The sequence below is a fragment of the Grus americana genome, chromosome 3, assembly GCF_028858705.1.
Source record: "Grus americana isolate bGruAme1 chromosome 3, bGruAme1.mat, whole genome shotgun sequence".
Lineage (NCBI taxonomy): Eukaryota > Metazoa > Chordata > Aves > Gruiformes > Gruidae > Grus > Grus americana.
Genome location: NC_072854.1, coordinates 126,305,054 through 126,327,910, shown reverse-complemented (window position 1 = coordinate 126,327,910; position 22,857 = coordinate 126,305,054). Strand labels below are relative to the sequence as shown.

At 42.9% G+C, this 22,857-nt stretch overlaps 1 protein-coding gene across 9 annotated transcripts in view; it reads right to left on the bottom strand.

Moving 5' to 3' along the window:
* RIN2 (Ras and Rab interactor 2) overlaps nucleotides 1-22,857 on the bottom strand; it is a 79,794-nt gene that overhangs the window by 17,647 nt on the left and 39,290 nt on the right. For 8 of the 9 annotated variants that reach the window (XM_054822228.1, XM_054822229.1, XM_054822235.1 and 5 more), the window contains 6 exons: nucleotides 19,721-19,815; nucleotides 11,847-12,039; nucleotides 10,900-11,011; nucleotides 8,332-8,404; nucleotides 5,376-5,467; nucleotides 1,193-2,323 (listed from right to left, as the gene is read on the bottom strand). In XM_054822228.1, coding sequence (XP_054678203.1) covers nucleotides 1,193-2,323; nucleotides 5,376-5,467; nucleotides 8,332-8,404; nucleotides 10,900-11,011; nucleotides 11,847-12,039; nucleotides 19,721-19,815 — 1,696 coding nt within the window. The remainder of the gene's footprint in view (nucleotides 1-1,192; nucleotides 2,324-5,375; nucleotides 5,468-8,331; nucleotides 8,405-10,899; nucleotides 11,012-11,846; nucleotides 12,040-19,720; nucleotides 19,816-22,857) is intronic. The other variant, XM_054822237.1, reaches the window with a different exon arrangement.

Below are 22,857 nucleotides of genomic sequence, written 5' to 3'. Positions count from 1 at the left end.
TCTGCAGAAATCCAGGTGAAAGTGAGCCTGCACCGCTGCTCAATTTGCCATTTTTTCTTCCACATAACACCTATGTAATATTCTTTATTATTCTAGTGAGAACATTACACATCTTTGAAAGAGTCAGTTTCAAGGACACTCTTCGATATTTGCTTTAGCAGTGCTTGTTAGTTTTGCTTGACTTTATGCAAACGAAGTTGAGTTTACATGAGAATACTTCCTCTCGGCCAAGGACAGACAGAAAAGTCAACATAAAATCACCCTCTAGTCCCAAAGAAAGAACTAGCTGCCGATTTTGCACCGGGCCAACTGTTGGGACACTAGGGTACAGGAGAAAAACAAGCAAATTAGGACTGAAGTGAGCTCACAAGGAAAGTATTCCGCCCTGAGGGATGTTTACCTCCTAAGTGTGGCTTATAGGCTCTTTTACAAATACTGCTCAGACTCGGCAAGATAGAGGAGCAGTGAGATTTTATGCAGCAACAATGATTTCACGTCTGTGGATACACAAGTCTCCCTCTGTTGTTAAAACATGTATTCAAATATATAGCTCATCTGCAACCATTTATGTACATGTAACAGAGAGGTATAGAAAACCTGAGATAAGCAGCCCCTTCTCTTGCACACGTTTGTTTTTTAAAACTCTCATATATCTTTTCATTTAGCTTCAAGTGTAGGGACAGTGCAGCTTTGCTAGAAGTGAATGAGAACGTTCGGAAGAATGAGATTTATTTCTAAATTAAGTTGCTATGAAATGTCTCTCTGCTTTTAACTGTCACTGGTTTTGAACAAATTCTATTTTTATGGCTACAATCCACATGGTTAAAATCGGCACAGTTTTGGTCCAAGAATTGAGAACTATTTCAGCCCAATTCAGGGAAAAAAATACACATGTGCCAGCAAATAAACAGTACAGAAGCTAAAAAAAAAAAGTAATAATCACAGGTAACGTTGCAGCTATTTTAAGGGTAACTTTTTATGAACAACTTTGCAGCATAGTTCTGAGTTGCTAGGGTGATTGGGGGGGGGGGGGGGGGTGCAGGGTTGTTTTGTTTTAAGACTCAAATACTCAACAGCTCAAACTCTGCTAGCAAAGTCAACCCCACCTTTCCAAACTGGCAGAAGGACTACCACTATAAACACAGATTACACGTTTTCACCTTCCTCCAAAACACAGGAGAGCATTTCTTACCTATTTGGTCCTCGGGAATCAACGATTCAATCGGGGGATCGAGTTCGGAGCTTTGGGACAAATAGTTTTTGACTTGGGTCATGAACTGCCGAATTGTTTGCAGCATATCAGTGCTCGAAACATGGCACTCCTTGTTTTCCTGGAGAAAGCTGACATAGTCCTGCACTAGGCATCCAAAATAAGTGCGTTTGTCCTGGGACATCTCTGCAATTTTCTTTATCATCCTCTTTTCAGGGGTCATGAAGGAACTGAAAACTCCACTGACTTTCCGTAGCTGAGATTTCACAATCTTGGGGAGAACAAATGAACTGTTTCTTTTCTTCTTGGGCTTCAAAGGGGGTGCCATGCTCTCTTGGTCACTTTCCCCCTCAAAATCCTCCAGGCTGCTGTTAGTGTCCCCCTCATAGCCAAACAGCGGCATGCTCCGGTCGAAGTCCAGCGAGTCGGACGAGGAGGTGGAAATGCTCATGTCGCTCAGTCTCTGCCTGCCTCCATTCCACGGTATGTGTGACTCAGAGCTGGTAGCTACCGTCTTTTTGGCAGCCGCTGGAGCCGGCTCGGGCAGGGTTTCACCTGGAACGCCAGCAGCTTCGGGCAGACGCGCCGAGCTGCATCCAGGTCGAATTACCACGGCGGTCTTTGAGCTGCCTTCCACCTCCGAGCAAACAGCCTGCTTCTTCAGCCGCGGAGGCGGAATAGGGGTTGGTTTATTCTGCAGCAAATCCAAGCCTCTCTCTTTCTTATGGTTGACTGTTTCTGGCATGCTCGCTTGCTTTATAGTCCTGGAAAGCTGTGGACTCGTGAGGATGCTATTAATAGAAGGAGGTGGTGGCCGGGGTGGGGGGGAGCGAGGCCTCGCTGTGCCATTCACGTCTTGAGTTCTCGGGCTCTGCCTTTTCAGACTTCCACTGACATCCTGGCTGTGCACTTTTAAGAAGAGGGGATTAATGAAACACAGCGCTCCGTTGGTCTGGCTGCACTCCAGCTCCGAAGGCGTTCTGGTTCGTATAGAATGCACTCCATTTATAAGGCAGAGCTGACGCGAGTCTTTACAAGCACTGTCCAAAGGCACAGGCCTACGAGGAGGTGAAGGATCTGAGGCGTTGCTGTTAGCCGGGGAGCTCCAAAAGTCTGAAAATCATCATTGCAGTAACGTAAGAATGCAAAACAGCATGCAGATGGCTTTCAGAACATTCAGCTCAACATCACCAGTTTCAAGTATTCAGAAATTTAGACGAGCTTTTTTTAATTCAAGGGGGGAAAAAAAAAAACCCCTCTGAGTGAACCCCTTAAAGCACTGCCAGACATAACTGCATGCTACACTCCTGGAGCTGCTCTTACGCTTTTATAAATATCACGACCAATGCGTAGCTTCAAATCGGCCCACTGAACTAAGCTTAAAAATAAACTGAGAATCAAAGAAAGGAATGGAAACTGTAACACAGTAATTCTTACCAACTTGAGACTGAAGTGAACATAAACTACTCACTAGCATCTCACTTAGGAGAAATAAGCCCGGATTCTCAGCTGGTATTAATAAGCTCACTCCATTAAAGACAACAGCTAGGCTGATTTACACCAGCTGATGGCCACTTATGGCAACTCAGTAAAAATTTTGGTTTGGTTTCTTTTGCTAGCAAACAAATGAAACTACACATGAAAAGACAGCTCACGTTTTTCTGTGGTGGGTGCACACATAATGTTTAGCTGTGCAGACCAAATGCTCGCGTCTCTTAAGAGCACTGGCCTGCAGCCCTGCCTTTCCAACGGTGACACAGTTTTCCTGAGGTTTTAGACACTCGGCAGCACATAAATAGACCAAACGTGCAGTCCCGCTCCAGCAGCATGGAAAACCTGTGCTAAACCAGCAAGTTTCAGCTGCAGCCTCTGCACTTGTCCCAGCAAAGTGTCAGCATGTTTTTGAAACTGAGTCAATGGTAAAGCTCATCGGCTCCTGAAAGCATGAAGATTGAAACCAGACAAGCCCATGAGGACACCAGTCGAACTGAAATAAGGGAGGAATACCAGAGGAGGGAGATTTTGCTAAAATCTGCCAATCTTGACACAGCCCCTTTTCCTGTAGTGCCAAGATGCCTCATTTGGGCTGTCGAGCAATGACACCTGGGCCCAACCGCATGAACGCCAAGCACTCCACAACGGGGCCCATGCCCAAGAGCTGTGTCTTGCCTATGGGGCAGAAAACAGGAAATGGCCCATGGTAACAGGCCACTGCCAAGGAACATACGTAGGCACAGACATATTTCTCTACATAGTCATGCAATGCTGCTGCTCTTCCCAGCTCCATGACTTCACATCCTGCCTGCAGATCCCTCAGCAGACTGGCCAGTGTGCCTGGCACGTGGGCTGTTGCAAACACACATGACGGAAGAGCTGCTGCAGGTGAAACACAAAAGAGACTGAGAGCGGGAATCTTACGGTCAGCACGTGAAACCTTACAGGTTGGCAGCAGCCTTGAAAGCTTTACCACCAGTTCTTCCCGACGTGGTTTGCTGGGTTACATGCTATTGACCTGCCTTGTGCAGTTCTCCCTCTGAGCCTATGGCGTGACAGAGCTCTGACAGGAGCCAGAACCCTCCGTGTTCAGATCAGGGTGTTTTGTTCCCATGTGTTGCCTAAGGAAAGCTCACACTTAACAGGAAGGACCCTTGGGAGTTTTTAGGCATCTCTTGGGTCCACAGCATTGAAACGCCGACTTCCAGGTGTGTTCTTCTGCACGTGGACACCTAAAACTCCATCACAATCTCAACTTTGTTGTCTGGTTTTTGCTCAGAGAAACTGTGATCTTAATCTAGTGTATAGTAGGTAATTGATCCCAAATACACCAACCACACAGTTAGACACTGATCCATCAGTCTCCTCCTCAGCTTTCAAATGTATTAGCTTAAAAAACCACCACACACAATGTGGACAGAGACTGTTCAAGAGCAAGAAAACTCTGCAGCAAGTAGGCCATGGTGCTCTCAGCTACTGAGGACACTGTGGCTGGCCTGGAGATCTTGCTCAATACCACCATTATCATCTCCTATGGAGAAACTCACCTAATGTTTAAGGCTTCCAAGTGTCACTGGGAGACTGTCTTCACTACACTGTATCCCAATCAGACTTTTTCTTTTTTTTTTTCTTCATCCAAACATTCACCTAATCACAGTTTCATGTTTGCCTCTATTCCCATAAAAATCCATACTTCCATCTAATTACCTAAACTTGCAGATAAGCGGTGCAGAAGTCATTCGTCTCCTCTCTAAAACAAATCCCTTAATTGCATTGCTACTGCAGCGAAACAAAACGCAAAGCGGTGCAATACTTCCCTGTGCATGGCTTTGCTGCAAAGTCCCACCAAGTAGTTCTAGAGAGCCTCATGCTAACATTCAGATTTAGTGAGGATCCGCTTCTAAATCAAAGATGGTTAAAAAAGAAATCTACTGGGACAAAGACTACTGACAGTCAATTCTCCCTTCCTGCAAAAGGAAATGAGGCCATTCAGCACTTTGCAGGAGTTGCTCAACAATTCATCTGGGTGGAGCCCGTGTTTCAAATCCCACCAGGCCTTACGTCTCCTGCAAGCTCAAGGTACGTTTTACACTGAGCCTGTATTTCCTTTTGTTATTTTAAAAATCTCTCCAAACCAACGCACACGGATACATTCTGCAGATCTTACGTATACACTCCTCCCTTTATTAATATGTTACTGCATTGAGCCACTGATCTCAAAAATCACCATCTTAGATCACATGTCAATCTGAACAGAAGTTTTATTAACAGTGAACCTCAGTTCCTACGCTCCCCTGGCAAGTCCAGCAAATTATCAAGGTGGTGCCTGCTATGCGAGCCTGAGACCACCATTATTAGCCCTTGGAGGAGAAGCTACACGAAACCTCTGTCTGGGGATTGTAAGACTTGCTTTGCCCAAGGTTTGCCAAGAGAGGAGAGAGAAGGAAGGAAGGAAGGAAACAGCACTAACAAAAATATCACAGAAGGCAGGAAGACCACCAAGGTCACCATTTGGCAAATACAAGGTTTGGCCTTCCCAATAAGAGAAGCTGCTTTTCTAAATGAAATCTGTATCATCACTGACCAATATGAACCACTTAAAGACACAGACTATTTCTTCAAGCTTACAGCAATGCTGCAGAGAATGACACCTATGCAGAGAACTACTTACTCAGTCCAAGCTGAGCAATCTCTTCAAGTTCAGCTTCTGTCTTTGCTGCAGCAATAGCACGAGGCAACTTCAGAGTGAATGGAAGGACATCCCTGTTGTCAAAGAGAAAAACAATACGGTTTTTACAACAACATCCATAGTTTTAAAAGCATTTGTTTTCAACACTGGCAGTGGCTGAGCTCTGATTATTTTGTTACAGAGCTGTGGGAGGTAGCAAGAGCCTTAAACACACGGCACACAGTGAAAACATTACCAACCCCAGAGCTCCTTTGCATTGGAAAGTGAAGTGCAAATGACAGTCAAGTCCCCAGGACTTTCTTTAGGCTCATTTCCACAGAGCCATCCAATTTTTTCTCCCTTTACAGCAGAAGCTTTTATACTTGGTCTTTTACGAGCATACCAGTGAGATGCAAAAGTGTTATCTGCCCTTAACACTTCAACAAAGCTTATTTTCTAAATACACTGTTGATTGCTCTCAAAGTTAAATTCCAATTCTGAGAATAAAAATTTAAATAAGTACTTGGGCAGCTACCCTAAAAATTTCTAAGCTGGGATGTTTTGGTGCTACTCTGTTCCTAGGCTGAAGACACAGTTCATTTAAGAAAGTCCTTATAATTTATTCTCATATGTGGTTTCTCTTCACTACATTCTAGAAGTTCAATGGATGTTTACAAAGGGAGATGCATGAATAACAACATAAGACAGAAATTTTAAGGGACAAAAAGACTTAACCATATGTATATTCTATGAGTATTACCATCAACCATTACTATACCTCTTGCCTGCCCAACCGGTATCAATACACCCTCAAACAACAGTGCATGCTAAACTGCAAAATCTGTAATAGAAATACCTATGCAATTAAGAATGGAGCACAGGAATCCTACACAAAACCAGTGTCAGCATATTTTGTTTTTTAAGGCTGTGAATAAGCTAACCATCTGTTGTAGCACAGACAGTGGGTTTTTATCACGTAAATATTCTCTATGCTGTATGTTAACTTGTTGAAAAAACCAGGATCTCAGAACACCACTCAAATTCAAATCAAGCTAAAGACTGACACACTAGCTAAAAGTTATTTGAAAAGACACTTTCAACATTGTACCACTGATAATCCAGAGTCTAGAACATCATCATGGACTCAATATAAAGATAGGTGACCCTTGACTACTCATACAAACTGATTGGGTAGCTATTGCAGGAAATTCCCTCTGCTTTTAGGAAACCCTCCTGGTTTTGCTGTGATGTACCAAACGGTACCCTCTCTTTCTCACGACAGCTACCTATCTGCTTCCCTAACAAGTCTATACATTTTCCTCTTGCACCCCCAGCAATCCTAGACAGCTGCCTGAAGAGGACATGGGTAGGTGCTGCCACTTAAGAAACATGAGGCAAACACACACTTCGGATGTTCCTCCACTGAATGGGGAAATAAGCATCCACTTCCAAAAGCATATCCACAATCAAAGAGTGAGCTTCATTTACCTGGACGGGTTTGCAGCTGAAGTTGTATTTATTACTGGTATCTGCGGATGGGCGTGCAGCTAAAGCTGTGTTTATGATGAGGCACTAGGAGAGCTTTAACACCATGCCTAAGTTGTGACTGCCACTCTTTTCACTTCCTTCCCCTGCCCCCAAGGGCAAAAAGGAACAGAACAACAAACAGGTCAAGAGCCTGGTTATGTAGTTTTGTATGTGCTTCCTGAGTGGGAGGCCTGACTGCATCAGGATACCAAATTCACACTTGGCTGACTGAAATACCATTAAGAAAATTAAAGCCGCTCTGCAGAGAGAGGGTCTCAGTTATGATACTCATGAGCCAGGCAATAAGCTACTGTGTGTTTGTGGGCTTATTTTTAGCAAATGCGAAGCAACTTGGAGCCCTCAGTGAAAGAAAAGGGATAAACTAATGCAAAGAAATCTACATTTGCTGCATGCTCCCTGTAGGCACTTAGAGGGAATTTACTAGAGCCTGGCTAGTGCGCAGAACTGAAAGGGTGACAAGGTAAGGCATCTCTCATCATTAAAGTGTTTTTAAACGCAGTTTCAGCTCATTTCTCATCTGAGTGCTGACCAATTACTTATGCAGTATAAACGCTTCTTTCATCACGTGCATGTACAGCTTGGCAAAACGGAGGCCTGTAACAAAGGGGGTCTAGATGCTTCTCCAAGCAAAAACAGTTAAGCACAGCAACCTAAGTGTATCCCTAGCGAGCGTTTCACACACCAGAAATCACTACTGTCAGCACTAATTGACAACCTCTTAGAAGGACCAAGACCATCAAAAGTGCCTCTCTCTCTCCTTCCTTCAGAAAACATGCAGATGTGCAGCTTGGCCATGTCCTATCTGTGGATAGATATAAGGCTTGAGCATCAGTCTGGAAGTTTTCTCCAGTAAACCAAAGTAAAATTGAAAACAACTTAAAAGATAAAAAACCACCAGCTATTTTTTCTCTGCGTACTACCTGGAAAACAAGTCGGGCAACCATAAACTGGAAAGCTGATGAGGTCTTTTTTGTTGTTCACAATTTACGTTCGCATCTCTCAGTTGTCATATTCTATTCAGCATGATCTGACGTTTTTCCACTATACTACAAAGGTGCTTTTTACTACAAGTCCAAGAAACGGACATTGCGAGATAGTTTATGGTGCTTATTGACTGAGTTACAGAGCAGTTATGAAAGCATTACAAGGTGTCAGCTAAAGTAAAGTTCAACTTGGCAACACCTCCCAGCTGGGTGGATAACACCACACTGGCCTTCCAATAATCAGTACAAAATAAGACTGAGAGACTGGCTTCCAATTCTCATCTCCTATTTCTCCCATCACCTTCTAGGACTACCCAGGAATATTTGTAGATCGGCAACATAAATACCATGCTGAAACAAGCCCTTGAGACTCCATCTTTCCCCAAGACAGTCTAGCAAACGCGACTCAGAACGTAACACCATCTTACCTGCTAATACAGTAGAAAGCAATGAGCCTGAATAAATCAGCAAAACTTATTCCAGATCCCTCCAAGGAAAATGCTGCCAAGAAAGTTACAAGAGGGAAAGAATCACACATCTATCCACCATTTCTTAGAAAAGCTTAATAAAATGCATCTCAGATTTTTGCATAAAATTAATAAGTTTGCACCATCAAACTAGCTACTGTTTGGTTAAGAGAAAACAACTGTGTGAAGGAGTACATGTCTCTGCTTAAGGCATTTTCAAGAATATGCTGACAGTCTTGGCGGTGGGTTTGTTTTTGTATTCCAAACATGTAGTCTAATTCCTAGGAAAACAGATCAAGTGTGATTAGAATGGCACAACGTTTTGCTGATAGACAATAAATCAATAACTAAGGCTTTGTTTGCCCAGTGTGCAAATATACTTAATTTTAAATCTCTTATTTCTTCCTCTTGCATTCCATCCTACTCACTTGTCTTCTCCCCAGATGTGTTAGCACCTAATGGGAGATGATAAATTTTCATTCACTTAAAGAAAACCATTTAACCCGAAAAGCCTTTAAAAAAACCTCAGGCAATTCTGCTTCATGCTATTGGCCTGCACAATGGAGTAGGAAGACACAAGAAATGCCTTTCATTTTTTCCCCCCTCCATACCATTGTTTCTTATTGATATAAATACATGTTCACAGTAATAATGACATAGCAGTGATTGCCATCTCATTTACATTAAGCGCTCTCTGATTCCAGTGGCAAATCTCACACAATGACTACAAAGATCAAGCAGAAGAAGCTCTTGGACTGAAACGATCTAGATCCTTTGCCTCTGGACATGACTGAGGCCAGAAGAGAAGGAAGAGCATTTATGAAGCGTAATGGTAGCGTATGACAGGTTCCTGAAGTACAGGAACGCCGGTCTCTTGCAGCCTCGGACAACTTCTACAAAGGGGTGAATGTGAAGCCTGCGATTGCTTTGGCCCATCCCAGAGTTAGAAAAGTCAGATCCCAGGAGTGAATCTCCAGCTGGTGTGGTGCGCACACCATCGCTGTTTCACCTGCAGAGGAATGCTTTTGAAATTCATCTCCTAAGGAGAGTACTTCCACTGCTGCAGTCGCTTCAGACATCTGGGCTGAAACAAGGCAGACTCCCAGGCTTGGTGAGGAAAGCCAAAAGCCACACAGCAGCTTTGGATACCTCAGCAATGCCTCTCAGTGAGTAGCAAAGATGTAATTTTGTCAGAAGTCCATGCTGTAAGGCCAGCTCCCCCACACCGAGGTTCCAGTGCTACTGACTATAAAGTCTGCACGTGAACCAGGGAAAAACTTAAGTCACGTACTGATCTTTTATTCAACCTTTACACCGAAGGACAGGTCAACCTAGTAATTTACGTGCCCAGAAAAAGGGGTTTCTTTAAGAGAGATGCTAACAACGCAAACAGTAAGCATGCAGGTGATCTGGGGCGGGCAAAGAGAAGATGAGTGTTCAGATCCCTGACTACAATTAAAGCCTCAGCTATGACTGGTGAGTAAAAATGTCAGTACATACTTCCCCCTTGTGGTAAACTTTTGTTCATGAAAGACAGTATGTTATTTTCTAGATGGGAGAGAGGGAGTTCATTAGCACAACAAGCCTACAAACGCAGCCTTAGATCCCACTTTGATAGCTTTCTCTTCTCTTTGCCATGCCTTGTTGGCAACTGGAACCAAAACCAGACACATAGAATTAACTTTTTGTTGCTGGGGGCAGGGAAGTCAGAGGTAAAAAGGAAAAAACCACTCAACTAAAACTATCTCAGTTTACTAGTAGAAACAGAAGTTAACTACAGACCCTCTGGCTTCAGGGAAGTTTAACTGAAATTACTGCTGATTTTCTCCAGTTTTCACTTTCTTGTTAAAACGAACCATTTGATCCACATATACTGACCAGCTGCAACTTCCTGTTTTCATTCCTATATCTCATACATATTTTTCACATCTTCCCTCTAAAGAGATGAGGGCAGTATTGTTTTGAAACTGATCGGAACTCTAACATTTGCTCATTTCTGTTAGAAGACAGGGAACAAATATAGATGGAATTAAAAAAAGACAACTCATTGATCTCGCATCAGAAACAGTTCCAAAGGGTTAAAATCAATCTAGTTATTACATTAAAGAAATAAATAACAGAAAACCCCCAAAAAAACCACCACCGCACCCAAATTTGTAGACGGAGAGAACAGTCCCCTGAGTACAAGGAAATGCAGGAACATTTCATTGACAGCAGACAGGATTATAGACTGTGTTTCTACAGAAGAGGATAAGTACCCATAATAATCAATGAATCCTGGATTCAGCAAGGTACATAGAAGAAACGTTCCAGTTGTGTCCAGCACAGACTTAAACATTTCTGTACACCTTCCCTTCTGCAGCATATGCCTGACTCACTGGCAGCACCCTCCACAGAGAGCGTTGTAAGCAGTCTGGGACGCTATTTGCAGGACTTTGGGTATCTTCTGCTGTGGGTTTCACCAATGCAGAGTGCTCCCAGCTGACACAGAGCGACCGACAGCTGAAAAGCATGCGACTCATGACTTACTGTATATGCTTTCTTTTATTGCAAATTCTTTTAGGCAGGACCCACAGTCACCAGGCAGACGCAGAGAGATGACTTTCTTCTGCAGTCTTGCAGATTTCCTAACCAGAAATATCTGTTGTGGAAAAAGCAAAAGGAGATGGTTTTAGCTTCATGACAGATGCCTTAATAGAGACAGATTATAGACAAAAGGAACCAGAATAACTTCATGATCTCTGATCTATACAAAACATCTCAGAATTTTACTCGGTTGATACTGTATCAGGCTCAACGCTTGGTGTAAAACAGCAACAGAACATTTAGAAAAGCATCTCATCCTGGTATAACAGACACATGACACCAAGGCCATTATGCCCTTATCTGAGCTCTTCAGTTTAAGACGCAGCAAATCCCCAGCCCTGAGTCAAGCTGCACAGTCGGGAGGTGACTGATGGTGGACTGCTCCAGTGTCCCACCAGCCCACTCATACAATCCTGGATGGAGGCAGCATTAGAAACGTGTCACCAGCCTCATCCAAGCAGACAGGGAATGGTTTCCGTCACAGCAACTTTAATGCAGGCACCAGCGAAGGATCAAACGCTGGCATTTCCAATTTATCTATGGCTTTCTCGTTATGGGGGAAATCCATCTGTTACATACAACCCTGGTTAGCAAAGTCCAGCTTTGGAGCTGTAATTGCAACAGTCCAGTTCTCAGCTCCAGAGGACCCCAAACTAGTCCCCAGTCTATCAGCCCAGGTAATGGGTCACGCTCCAACCCGTCCAGCTGCCAAGCGCTCAGGAAGCCCTCACTTGGATTATCCAAAGCACAGAAGAAATGGGGCTGGGATGTTGGTTTATTTGGGGTTTTTACTGGGGGGACGGGGTTGGCTTCGTTGTTGTTGTTGTTGGTTGTGGGTTTTTTTTTTTTTTTAACACTTGCATCAAATAAATTGAAATGTAACTTCTTACCCCAGGAGGCTGGGCCTGCAGAATTTCCATGGCTTCGGCATCATTCAGACCAAGCTGCAGCCACACAGGGTGAGTATGGAGGAGCTTGTCCAATATGCTTAGCTTGTTGGATAGGCTGTCATATCCAGAGTCCCGGGGGCAGCTTTTTACATCATTTTTCTCAGGAGAGATATTATCCATGTCCTTTACTAGGCTGTAAAAAATTAAAAAAAAAAAAATTAAATTAAATTAGACATGCTAACCTCCTATAAACAATCACTCAGTTCAGCAAACAGAGTTATCACAAAGCTAACGGCACTGCTGGCAGTCACATAATTAGTATACACAAAAATTCTCTTATCCTTAAGATTTCTTTCTTTCACTTGTCCTCAATTTAACAGCTAGCTTTAAGATAAGCCTTAGCATTCTTCTATTAGCTTGTAGAAATTCGGCAATCACTTCAGATACAGGTGTATATGCATACATGATTGATTGAACATTTCACTTCCTTTCTTTGTTATGTTCACATTTGGAAAAAACTTCTCTTCAAAGGTGTTTATGCAACTCAGATATTTTTATTCCCAGAGAGACTGCAAAAGCTGCAACCCACAGAAATCTTTCTCTGTCCTTCCTGCCAGGAAAATCTGTTCAATACTCTGACAATGGAGCAACCCACTACTTGTTGCTGATCACTGCACCAAACACAAGCACATTCTCTGTTTGCTTGTAGGGATTATTTTCACAAACAGAAGCCCACAAACTAGCATCACTTCATCTTATCCCCAGCCTACTGTCTCTGCTCCACCAGCACCATCATCTTCGTAGCTGCGTATCCATCTTTGTTCCCCTCAGCTACAAGTGGTCAGAAAGCTCAGTCAGGAGAAAAGAAAAAGGAGAAAGAAAGATAGAGGGGGGGAAAAAAAAAAAAAAAAAAAAGAGGGACAACGTCTATATACATATATTTATGGTCCTAATCCCTCCTGCTCTGGATCGACTCCTATGTGAGGAATAAAGGCTAAACTAAGTGTGAATGGGGCAAGCTAATGTAAGGTTAAAATTTATTTGGGGCAGGGCAGCTAAATTTACTGCTAAATTCAGTAACGAAGTACAGTTCTTGGAGGCTACAAATACTCGTTATACATTAAAAATCCAAATAAATGAAATACTTTGAGAAGTCCTTTTGCTACGCAAAGCTTCGCCATCATTCATATAATACAGAACACTCAGTACAATTGCACATGCGTTGCTGGTTCACATTCCTTATGTTTGAGCTAGAAGTACATCCTGTGATTCTTCCAGTGCTAAAAATCACTACAGAATAGTTACTCTGGTAACAGCTTCCTGACAACAATATTTGAGGATAGACAAAAAACACCCTGCAAGCTCAAGATGTGACTCCCTAAGATGTCAGGCACAGAGGCTGCATGTTCCCTACAGACCTTTTCCGATGGCAGAAGAGGCCCTGAGCAGCAGAGGACAACGCAGCTGCATTTCCCCACTGCAAACTCTCTCGCAGCTCTGAACTTTGTGTTTTGGACAGGCAGTAAGCATCATTAACAGCATTTACCACCTTCATTATGCCAGCTACTGTACCCAGAGCAAGTGGGTTAGAGACTTTGCAAGCACAGGAGCACTGAATACTTAACAACACACAAAAATTCACCCCCCAAACCCAACCCCAAAACAAAACTCACCAAACAAACAACAACAAACACCCAAGAATCAAACTGCTTTTTTTCTAGCTTTGGTCAGCGACTTGTGGCATCTCTGGACAGGGCTAGAAAGGAAAGTAAATGGGGCAGAGAACTTTCACTGCATGATCAGGTAAGAATTGGCACAATCATTCAAACTTTTCATTACCTGGATCACTTATTACTACCAGATCACCTGTGTGCCTCTCCCTTTTTGTCATCTTTCTCTAGCTGCTTATTTACGATGTGATGCCTTTTAGATTTGCAAGACATCTAAAATGCAGATGATCTTCTTTCCCCGAGTGTCAAAAGCTGTTAGCGAGTGCCAAAATGCCTTCAAGGGGCACAAAATACACAGCAACACGCTGTGTGCAGAAAGGAAGTAGTGTTTACATCAGTTACAACAGGGCTCTGAAACTGCCACAACTGGGATCCTGGGTTCCCCTTTCAACCACGGTCCCAGCAGAACTAGTGTTGTAATGTATGAAACTCCACAAAAGTCAAATCATGAATCACAAAAGTGTTTTCATGAGCTGTACCTCCAGTAAATACTGCTCGGAAGCCTTCCACTCACCTTCAGTGCCAGTTCGCAACACTACAGACCAAAGATAGCTGTGGCAAAGTGCAAGTTATACACTGACGCTGGCTGCAGGCCTAACTAGATAGAACTTATTTCCATTCCTTGGTCAAGGGGTGGAAACTAAACGTGTTGCAGAGGGAACGAGTCTGAGAGGGAAGATTTTCTTGCCTACAAAAGTTACGTCACATGCAAAAGAAGGTGCGTGACTGGTATCAGCTATAAGGCCTGGCACTGCTCGCTACCACGAAACGACCTAAAGCTAGTAAGAGTTCACATGTGTTCGGAGGGTCACAGTGTTCCTCTTCGGTACGGCTGGCTTAATGTTGTCAAACACACCCAAACCATTATAAATCGGAAGATTAATTTGAATAGGGGGCTGTCGGGTTTTTGGAACCTCCAGGTATTTATACGCACAATCCCTCCCACATGCCGAGATCCGAGGAGGAACACAACGTGTGAGCCCACACCTTACTGACCTAGATACACATGCACCTTCTTGTTGCAGCTGCTTCTGCCCCCTCAAGAAATAAGCCACAGATTACAAGTACCTATCACGACGAGACTTTCTGCCACTCCTAAACATTACCAGTACAAATGACCCCGAAGTACCTCAGCTAGATCAGTACTAGCGTGTTATTGCAATCCACAGGAAGGTAAACTAGGAACAAACAACACTTAAAAAAAAATATTTGCTATCCAAACAAGAGAGAGAGACAGAGAGAGAAGGATCAGACCTGGTGAACTCTGGCAAGAGCACAGCTTGGAAAAACCAGGTCTGGCAAACCACATTCAACCTAGAAGCCGCCACTTCCCTGGGCCCAGGAGGCAAACGCAGTCAAAAGTCTGTTCTGACAGCATGTTTGCAGTGGTCTGGCACTACGGAGCACCGTAGTCTGAGTTAGGTTTTTATTCTTAGAATTATTTTAATTAATGATCCAGACACTAAACATACAAACCCTGACACACGGGAGTTCTTGAAATTCATCCAGTCTCAGAGTTAGACTGTAAAATTATTTGGGACTGGGATGTGCGTGTAACGTCTTTGGAAACAATAGCAAGGAAAGAAGAATCATTTGAATTCCTCAGGATCACCTGATTAATTCAAGCGTACAGAGTAAGAAGTTGTTATAAACTAAATGCTAGCAAAATATGCTGTATATTATTCAACAATTAACCTTCTCTCCTGGTTTTACTTTTGGGTTTTTGGGATTTTTTCTTTGTGTGGGTTTTTTGTGGGGTGTTTTTGTTTGTTTCTCTAACTGTGACTCCAAATAGAAGACAATCCAATTAGGTCACATTAAACTCAAAATCAAAACACAAATCAACCTCCACGGATGGTCTACTTTAACGCAGGGGTGCTACACTGATTCTTCTCCAGTGGGAGAGGAGTTTCAACACAGCTCACAGTGAATTAAAGAAAACACACGATTCATGCAAGTTTACTTAGATTTGGGAAAACCCATAAACGTGTGGGAAACAAACAGAGGTAACCGCCAAGATAAACAATTCGGTGCTGCATCCTGATTAGACTCAGCTCACAGTAAAAAGGACAAGGAACAGGTTGAAGCCTGTAACCAGGATGATCCTCTCCCTCGTACCCACAGGGCTGTGACGGACACCTCGATCACACCCTCCTGCTCACTACAGCAATTTTCTTTTGGCCTCTCAAATCCTATCTTTGCCTCTTGCTCTAACCTTGTAAAACCTAAACTTCTAATATTTCTCCCATTGTTTTTGCAGGACTTGGAACAATGAGCCCATCTGCTCTCAAACAACCGCCAACCTCCTGCATTGACAAACGCTGGCCTGAGGAACGGACTCTTCTCTATCCGGGATTACGGACACAGTGAAGGTCCATCCGGCTTTGCGTTCACGGGACGACTAACGCTGTTCTGTAGGTTTGCTGTGTTGAATCAAACTAAGACAGCTGCAGTAGGATTTACACACACCCCCCCCCCCCTGCAGAAGAACTTACCCACCCTTCTGAAGGCATGAAAGGAGTTGTAGGAAGGACCTAGATGACCATCAAATTTGAGGGATGCTCCCTCACTGTGGAGAAGGCTGGTTTTCAGCCCAAAGGAAAGAGCAAAGCTGGATTTAGCCTGTCATCCCCGATGCACTCACTAGCCAGGAGGAGGGTCACAGTGACAGACCAGGTGTGATACTATAACGATGATAAGGACTCTAACTTGCACGTGAATGTGTCCGCATTTCCTCGCTCCATTTTTTGCCTGGATTGGTCTCTGTTTTTAGGGTGCTTGCACACCAAGATCATGTTACCCCGGGGGAGGGAGAAGAGCTCTGCTCTTTGCCCATGGCAGTAGGATGCTCAGCATCTCCCCAGCGATGCAACTTAACAAGCTTTGCTGCCCACTCTTTGTCATGGTGCACAAGTTTGCAAAACACGGCTCTGTGTCCAGATTCATCGCTCTCCCACTCCGCTGTCACTCAGCAGCAAGGAATATTCTTCGTTTCCTTCCCAGTCACAAGGGCAAAAAGAACAGCAACAGGCAGGTAAAGCAAATCTGTCTAAAATTGCAGATGAATGTGAAACTTGTTCGGTCCCACCAAAGGCTTCCCACAGTTAATCCAGCGTGCTGGTTTTGGCTAGGGGAGAGTTAATTTTCGTCACAGTAGCTAGTATGAGGTTATGTTTTGGATTTGTGCTGGAAACAGTGTTGATAACTCAGGGATGTTTTAGTTACTGCTGAGCAGTGCTTACACAGTCAAGGGCTGTTCTGCTCCTCACACCGCCCCGCCAGCGAGTAGGCTGGGGGTGCACAGAAAGTTGGGAGGGGACACAGCTGGGACCGCTGACCCCGACGACCGAAGGGATACTCCATACCGTGTGATGTCATGCTCAGCATGTAAGCTAGGGGGAAAGTTGGCTGGGGGGCTGCTCTTCAGGGACTGGCTGGGCATCAGTCGTGGTGAGCAATTGTTTCTCATTTGCATCACTTGTCCGTCTTGGGTTTTATTTCCCTCTCTTCTTGTTATTTTCCTTTTCATTACTACTGTAATGAGACCGAGTGCCTCCTAGAAGACCACCTGGATGCCACCAGCCACATCACGTGTGCTCCCCCATCCTACGTGGGCCTGGGCTGCCGCTGCACGTGGAAGCTCTCCAGTTACCCTTTTGAAGGTCACCTGTACAGCGCAGGTCAGAAATTTATCACAATTACGGCCTTTTCTGACAACTCCGCTCATTTGCATTACTGAGAGATGTGTCTGCGCTGGGAAAAAGCCCAGGCGTCAAACACCGTGGAACATTGAAACGGATGACGTGAGCACCTCACTTAAAACACATTTTTACAAGCCTCTTTCTTTGCCTAGCTTTTACACGTTTACAAGCCAAATTTGTAGGCCCAGTTACTTGAATCATTCTCAGTACTGCTTGGGCCACAGATGTAAAAGAGGGAGACAAGTCCAAAATATAACTGGGGGGAAGAATATAAATCTGAAAGTCACCACACAACCACAAAAAAACCCCCAACAAAACCAACAAAACCCACACACCATAACACTAAAGGTACAGACATGCTACTTCACGTGCTTATTTTTTTGAATACAATTGAGAGCTCTTGCAACTGCTGCCTTTCTAAAACTTTTCTGGGTGCGTGCAGATATATGCTAAGGTGAAAAAAACCAGCAAGGAAACAGACAGTCCTTTCAGCTTAAATTTCTCTAGATGCGAATCCAAATGCCACATCAAGATACCAACTTCTGAACAGCAGAACAGACAATAATAAAAGCAACCTACGTTAGTTACAAAGTTTTAAATTAACTACAAAGAAATGAACTTAGGACAGTAAACACATCCTTGTGGGAACTCTAGTTTAAATAAGAACTCTGGAAAACCTTAGTTGAAATTACTGTAATCTTGCTAGGTAGCTCTATATAAACAAAATATATCAGTGCATAACTAATTATATAAATTTATACCATCTTTGATACAACTTCTTCCTTACATAGAAGCACACAGTTCAGAATTATGTAGTCATACAAAAACTTACCTCAATTTATTCAGATTTCATACTTTACGTTTATCATCTTAAAAGTGACAGAAAAGAATGAATTTCTTTTTTTATTGGATGGCAATTATTTCAATGTGAAATTTAATTCAGTTAAGCAGTCATCAAAATTGCATTATTCACTTATGTTAGCTTTACTTACACGTTTTAATCAAAACCTATTTTGCACTCAAAATTAACAAATTCAGTTTAAAAAAAAAAATCAGTAAAAAAAATCCCCATGGTCTGTAAAAAGGGGAGATTTAATTGACTGTTTCCAGCTAAGTGTTTCCACCAAGATTTTAGAACCAGATCTTAGTCTTTCACGCATATGGTGTATTCAAAGATACAAGAAGCCTTTTCTTAACTCAAAATTAGCTAATGATTGTTGAAATTAATTAGCTGAACCCATCGACATGGAGAAAGTATCCTTTCCGCCCCTGCAAAAGAACCGTGCTTTCAAAAGCTTTAAAACTTGAATAATGTGCAACCAGTGGCATAGCCAAGGATGTTAATTAATTAGTTCAGCTGTTCTTTACCACTTGGGCAACAAAAGGCACTGCTCAGTGTTTTATTTAAATGACTTAAATATATATTGTAAAAAGTTTTAGCACATTTTAAAAGTATTTATAGAAAGAAAAAAAAAAAACCTAAAAAACCCATGGATGTAATTCTAAAGAGCAAACTATTATCCACTTCATTAAATCACTGCCTCGAAGAACAAAGCCCACCAGCTCCAGAGCTGGCCCAGATTGCGCAGTCAGATAAAACAGAATGCCTGCATCGGTTGCTTTCCTCTTTCAACAAGCGTTTCAACAGTAAGCACAAAAATGCGTTCTCTTGTTAACACAACGATTAAAACATTGAATATCCTCCAGATGTCAATTTAACAGATATTGCCAATCAAGCACAACAGCCACAGCAAAGCCAAAATCCTGGGGTTGCACTATGCCCGCTAAAAGGTACAAGTTTAACATTGCACATTTCTACGGTCCACACCTACATGGCATGATCTATTTTAACAATCCAGAACTTTTATCTGTGCTGTAGTATGCATGTCAAATAATTTTAAGGTTAAGAAAATGCCCCCATCTACTTATTTTTTTTTTTTATGTGCAAGATACTCACATATAAGCGAACTTAAACACACAACTCACAAAAGCATCAGCTTGTAACAGTCAGTATTTTACTTCCTAACCTGAGAACATAAGTAAATTGTACTATTGTATGTTGAATACATACAGAGTGACTTGGAGCAATGTACATTTTTTGTCGTTACAGCGTGAGCAAAGCTCATTGCCATAGACAATGGGAATAACATTAGTAGTTTCCTGCTTTAGACATTCGTCAGTATCCAAGGTTTGTAACAAGGAAGCAGAAGCGAAGTTCAGTTGCTTTTAGAAGACATTAAGACAAATAAACAGAACAACTCAATCTCTGGGCACTCCTCCTGCACAAAGGCAAATTCCCTGAATCAAGAGCAAGATTATCTACATCCCCTACGTTGCTAGGATGAAAAGTCCTAGGATATAAGCCACCCAAGAAGAGAGCACAATGAAAACATTCCTGTCATGGTACACCTTCAGTAACTGTGAAAATAAACATTTTAATCACCTTTGCAAATCAGCAGATTCATCTTCCACTGTGAGATCTGTCTGTACCATCTCCTGTTTCAGTTCTCCGATTTCTGAGGCAATTGTGTCAATGAGCTAGAAAGGGACAAAAATAGTATGACGTCAAGTGAGTGGAAGAGGCGTGGAAATGCAGCCCGGGCAAGTTTAGTCACCAGAGATTACAAACTTTTTTCTTTTTTTTTTTTTTTTTTTTTTTTTTTTTTTTAAATCGCATCCTATTTGGACTTCCCCTTGCAATGTAAAAAGTAAGGGTTGGAGCCACTTATAGTCATTCTCAGAGGAAGAATAATTCCTGTTTTGTGCCAGTACAAAAACCTTCCATGTTGGCTAGCTTTTTTATTTAAACATATTAAATCTGCAGTCTCAACATATTATACCACAGCTTAAAAGAACTGAAGGATTTGACTGTTTGTAGCATTTACTTTCTCAAATAAAAAGAAAACATATAATTAGAAGAGTTCCATCTGCAAGAGTTATTTCAGAAGGGACACTAAACCAGCACTAGGATATTGTGGTGGACGAAAAGTAACAAAGCAAGAAGGAAATGGGCGGCTGCTTTTTGCATTAGGTCTTGGACTGCACTTGAACGGAACAACTCAATTAAAAGAGAACTGCCTTGTAACACCAGCTCAGGTGGAACACAATCCCGATTTTGGACACGAGGACGAGAACTAATTTTAAAGTGGGTGAGACTAGCACTAGGGCTGTATTCTGAGCAGTACAGCATTTGCTAGCCTGATGTCTGGGAAACGTTTTGTTGAGCAGAAACCAACTATGAAGTCTGCAAGGTACGCTGCCTTGGACATTCTTTGCAGCAACTGCATCAAGTTTGCTTGACAAACTGCTTTACAACAATATATAAACCCTGGCAGTGTCCCTAATGAAACCTAACGAAAAGGCTTGCCGTGATGCCATCTCCTCTACCGCTACTCCTGCGCCTCAGAGCAAACAAACAAAACCCCGGGCAGACGAAGTAAAAACAGCTTTCCAGTCCAAGTCAGAACAGTTTCATAGCTGCTCACAAGACACGACCCTGAGTCCCACTAGTATTAGGCAGCTCAGTACAGCAGCATTTTCAAAGAATTGCAGGCAACATTTTCCTATGCTGTATTTTTGGAAATTTTCCTCTACCTCAGAAATTCGCACCCTCCTTTGCTGCGCAGCATCATTCTGATCAATTTAAAAGAAGTTTCATTCTCCGCTTACAAGAGGCCAACTCCATTAAGTATACCTTAAGTGAGAACGAATTACCATACGCTACATCCATACCATAGGCTCCTTTCTGTCAAGGTCAGAGCTCCCAGCCATACTGTACCACTGGCATTACAGTTTACAAAGATCTTCCACCTGCTGACTCTCAAACACCCCTGAGTCACTGTGGCGAGATGTGAGCAATGTCTTCCTGACCATGAGAAACAGCAGCAGGAGGAACCCGCGTCGTCCTGACGGAGCGGCCTCGCACCTCACCGCGGCACTCGGCGCTCCCACGAAGCGGCACCTCCAAAAGAGAGCCACTGAGCGCCCTGCTAGACACAGGTAAATTAATTCCTCCTTTTGCACAAAGGATGAATCCGGCCCCCACGCTGGCTTTACACGGTGAAAAATACATGCGCCACTGCCATCGGACGAGCCTTGCTAGAAAGCCATTGCATCATCACACGCGTCTGACAGTGGTTACGGGCAGCGGTATTTCCTTAGAGGGAAGCTTTGACCTGGGTGCTCGGAGAGCGGTACCAAGCTCTATCCAGTACACGGCTGACTGCATCTTGCAGATCACATCGCATTGTTTTTTCCTCTTTTAAAGCCTCTATCGCCTTACATTTATTCTTGTAATCCTCTGAAACGCAATACAGCTGCAATTCTCACTGACCTGATGGAGGGGGAGTTTCATGCTATGGCGTGCTGTCCCTGAACATGGAGGTTCCACTTCCTCCCTTGGCCTGACTTGGCTGTTCATCTAGCCCTGTTAGCTGGTTCAGCTTCCTAAAAGGTTGGAAGACTTTTCCACTTTGTATTTTGGTTCGTTTTCTGCTGGCTTAATGATCTGAACGTAATCTCTGAGTGGGTCAGACAAGCTCCGGAGCAGACACCAGCAAACAGAGCACAGCACCAGGCTGGGAGTACGCCCACCCCTTTCAGTGAGTCGCTAGATCCTGTCAGCCCCGATGTGAAATCATGCCCTGTTGCTCAGCCACCCCAGCAAATAGTCCAGGGTTTTGGTCTGTTTGTGCTGACCTTGGAATAGAGAACCTATGCTCCGGGTTAGGCACCTGAAACTAGCGAAAAACTGGATCAGCCACCCAAAACTCTACAACCTGACCAAGACACCTCTGGAATTCAGACAACTCAGGTCTTCCAGCCATCTACTCAGTAGCAGGAAACATGCTTTTGGGCTGACACTTACTCCACAGGGAATAAAAAGCTGCACGCCCCTATGCACACACTGTACTTGTGCGTATTGGGTGTGTGCACGTGACGGTCTAAGAAACATCTCCCAGGATATTTAAATCAAATATTTTTCATTTTAAAATAACACCTGAAATTAGGAGAAACCATGCCAAGATTTCACGTCAACCATTAAAAGAATAAAATTTAAATAATTTTTTTTGATCACGTGGATTGCTGTTCAAGTTTTAAATAAAAAGAAAGCAATTGATCTATGTGAGGTCTTTGACTACAATCCAAAACTACGGCCAATTTTTTAATAGCAATCCTTCTGCACAGTAATTCTTCTGTACCTGTAAAGTAGAGAGAAAGAGATATCCAGTAATTCATTTCAATAGTTAATGAATTCAAAACAGAGAAGCTGACTACAAGTGTGAAAAGGTAGAAAAATCGCATTTCTCTTCCAAGCTGTGACTAAGCAGAAGGATCAGCTCTACTAGGCCTAAATCTCTGATGAGCAATCCATTACAGTCTCTAGCTACAATAATCACACTTACACCATCCAATTAATTTCAAACATGAATGTGCCTTCTTAAAGTTACTTCTAAATAACTCAGGTAATTCTAAAATAATGACACAATGGATTTGTTGTTCTTATTGGTATCAAGATGTATGAAACATAAGTAAAAAACCCAAATGGACATACATTCAGAAGGAAATACACGGTTCAGA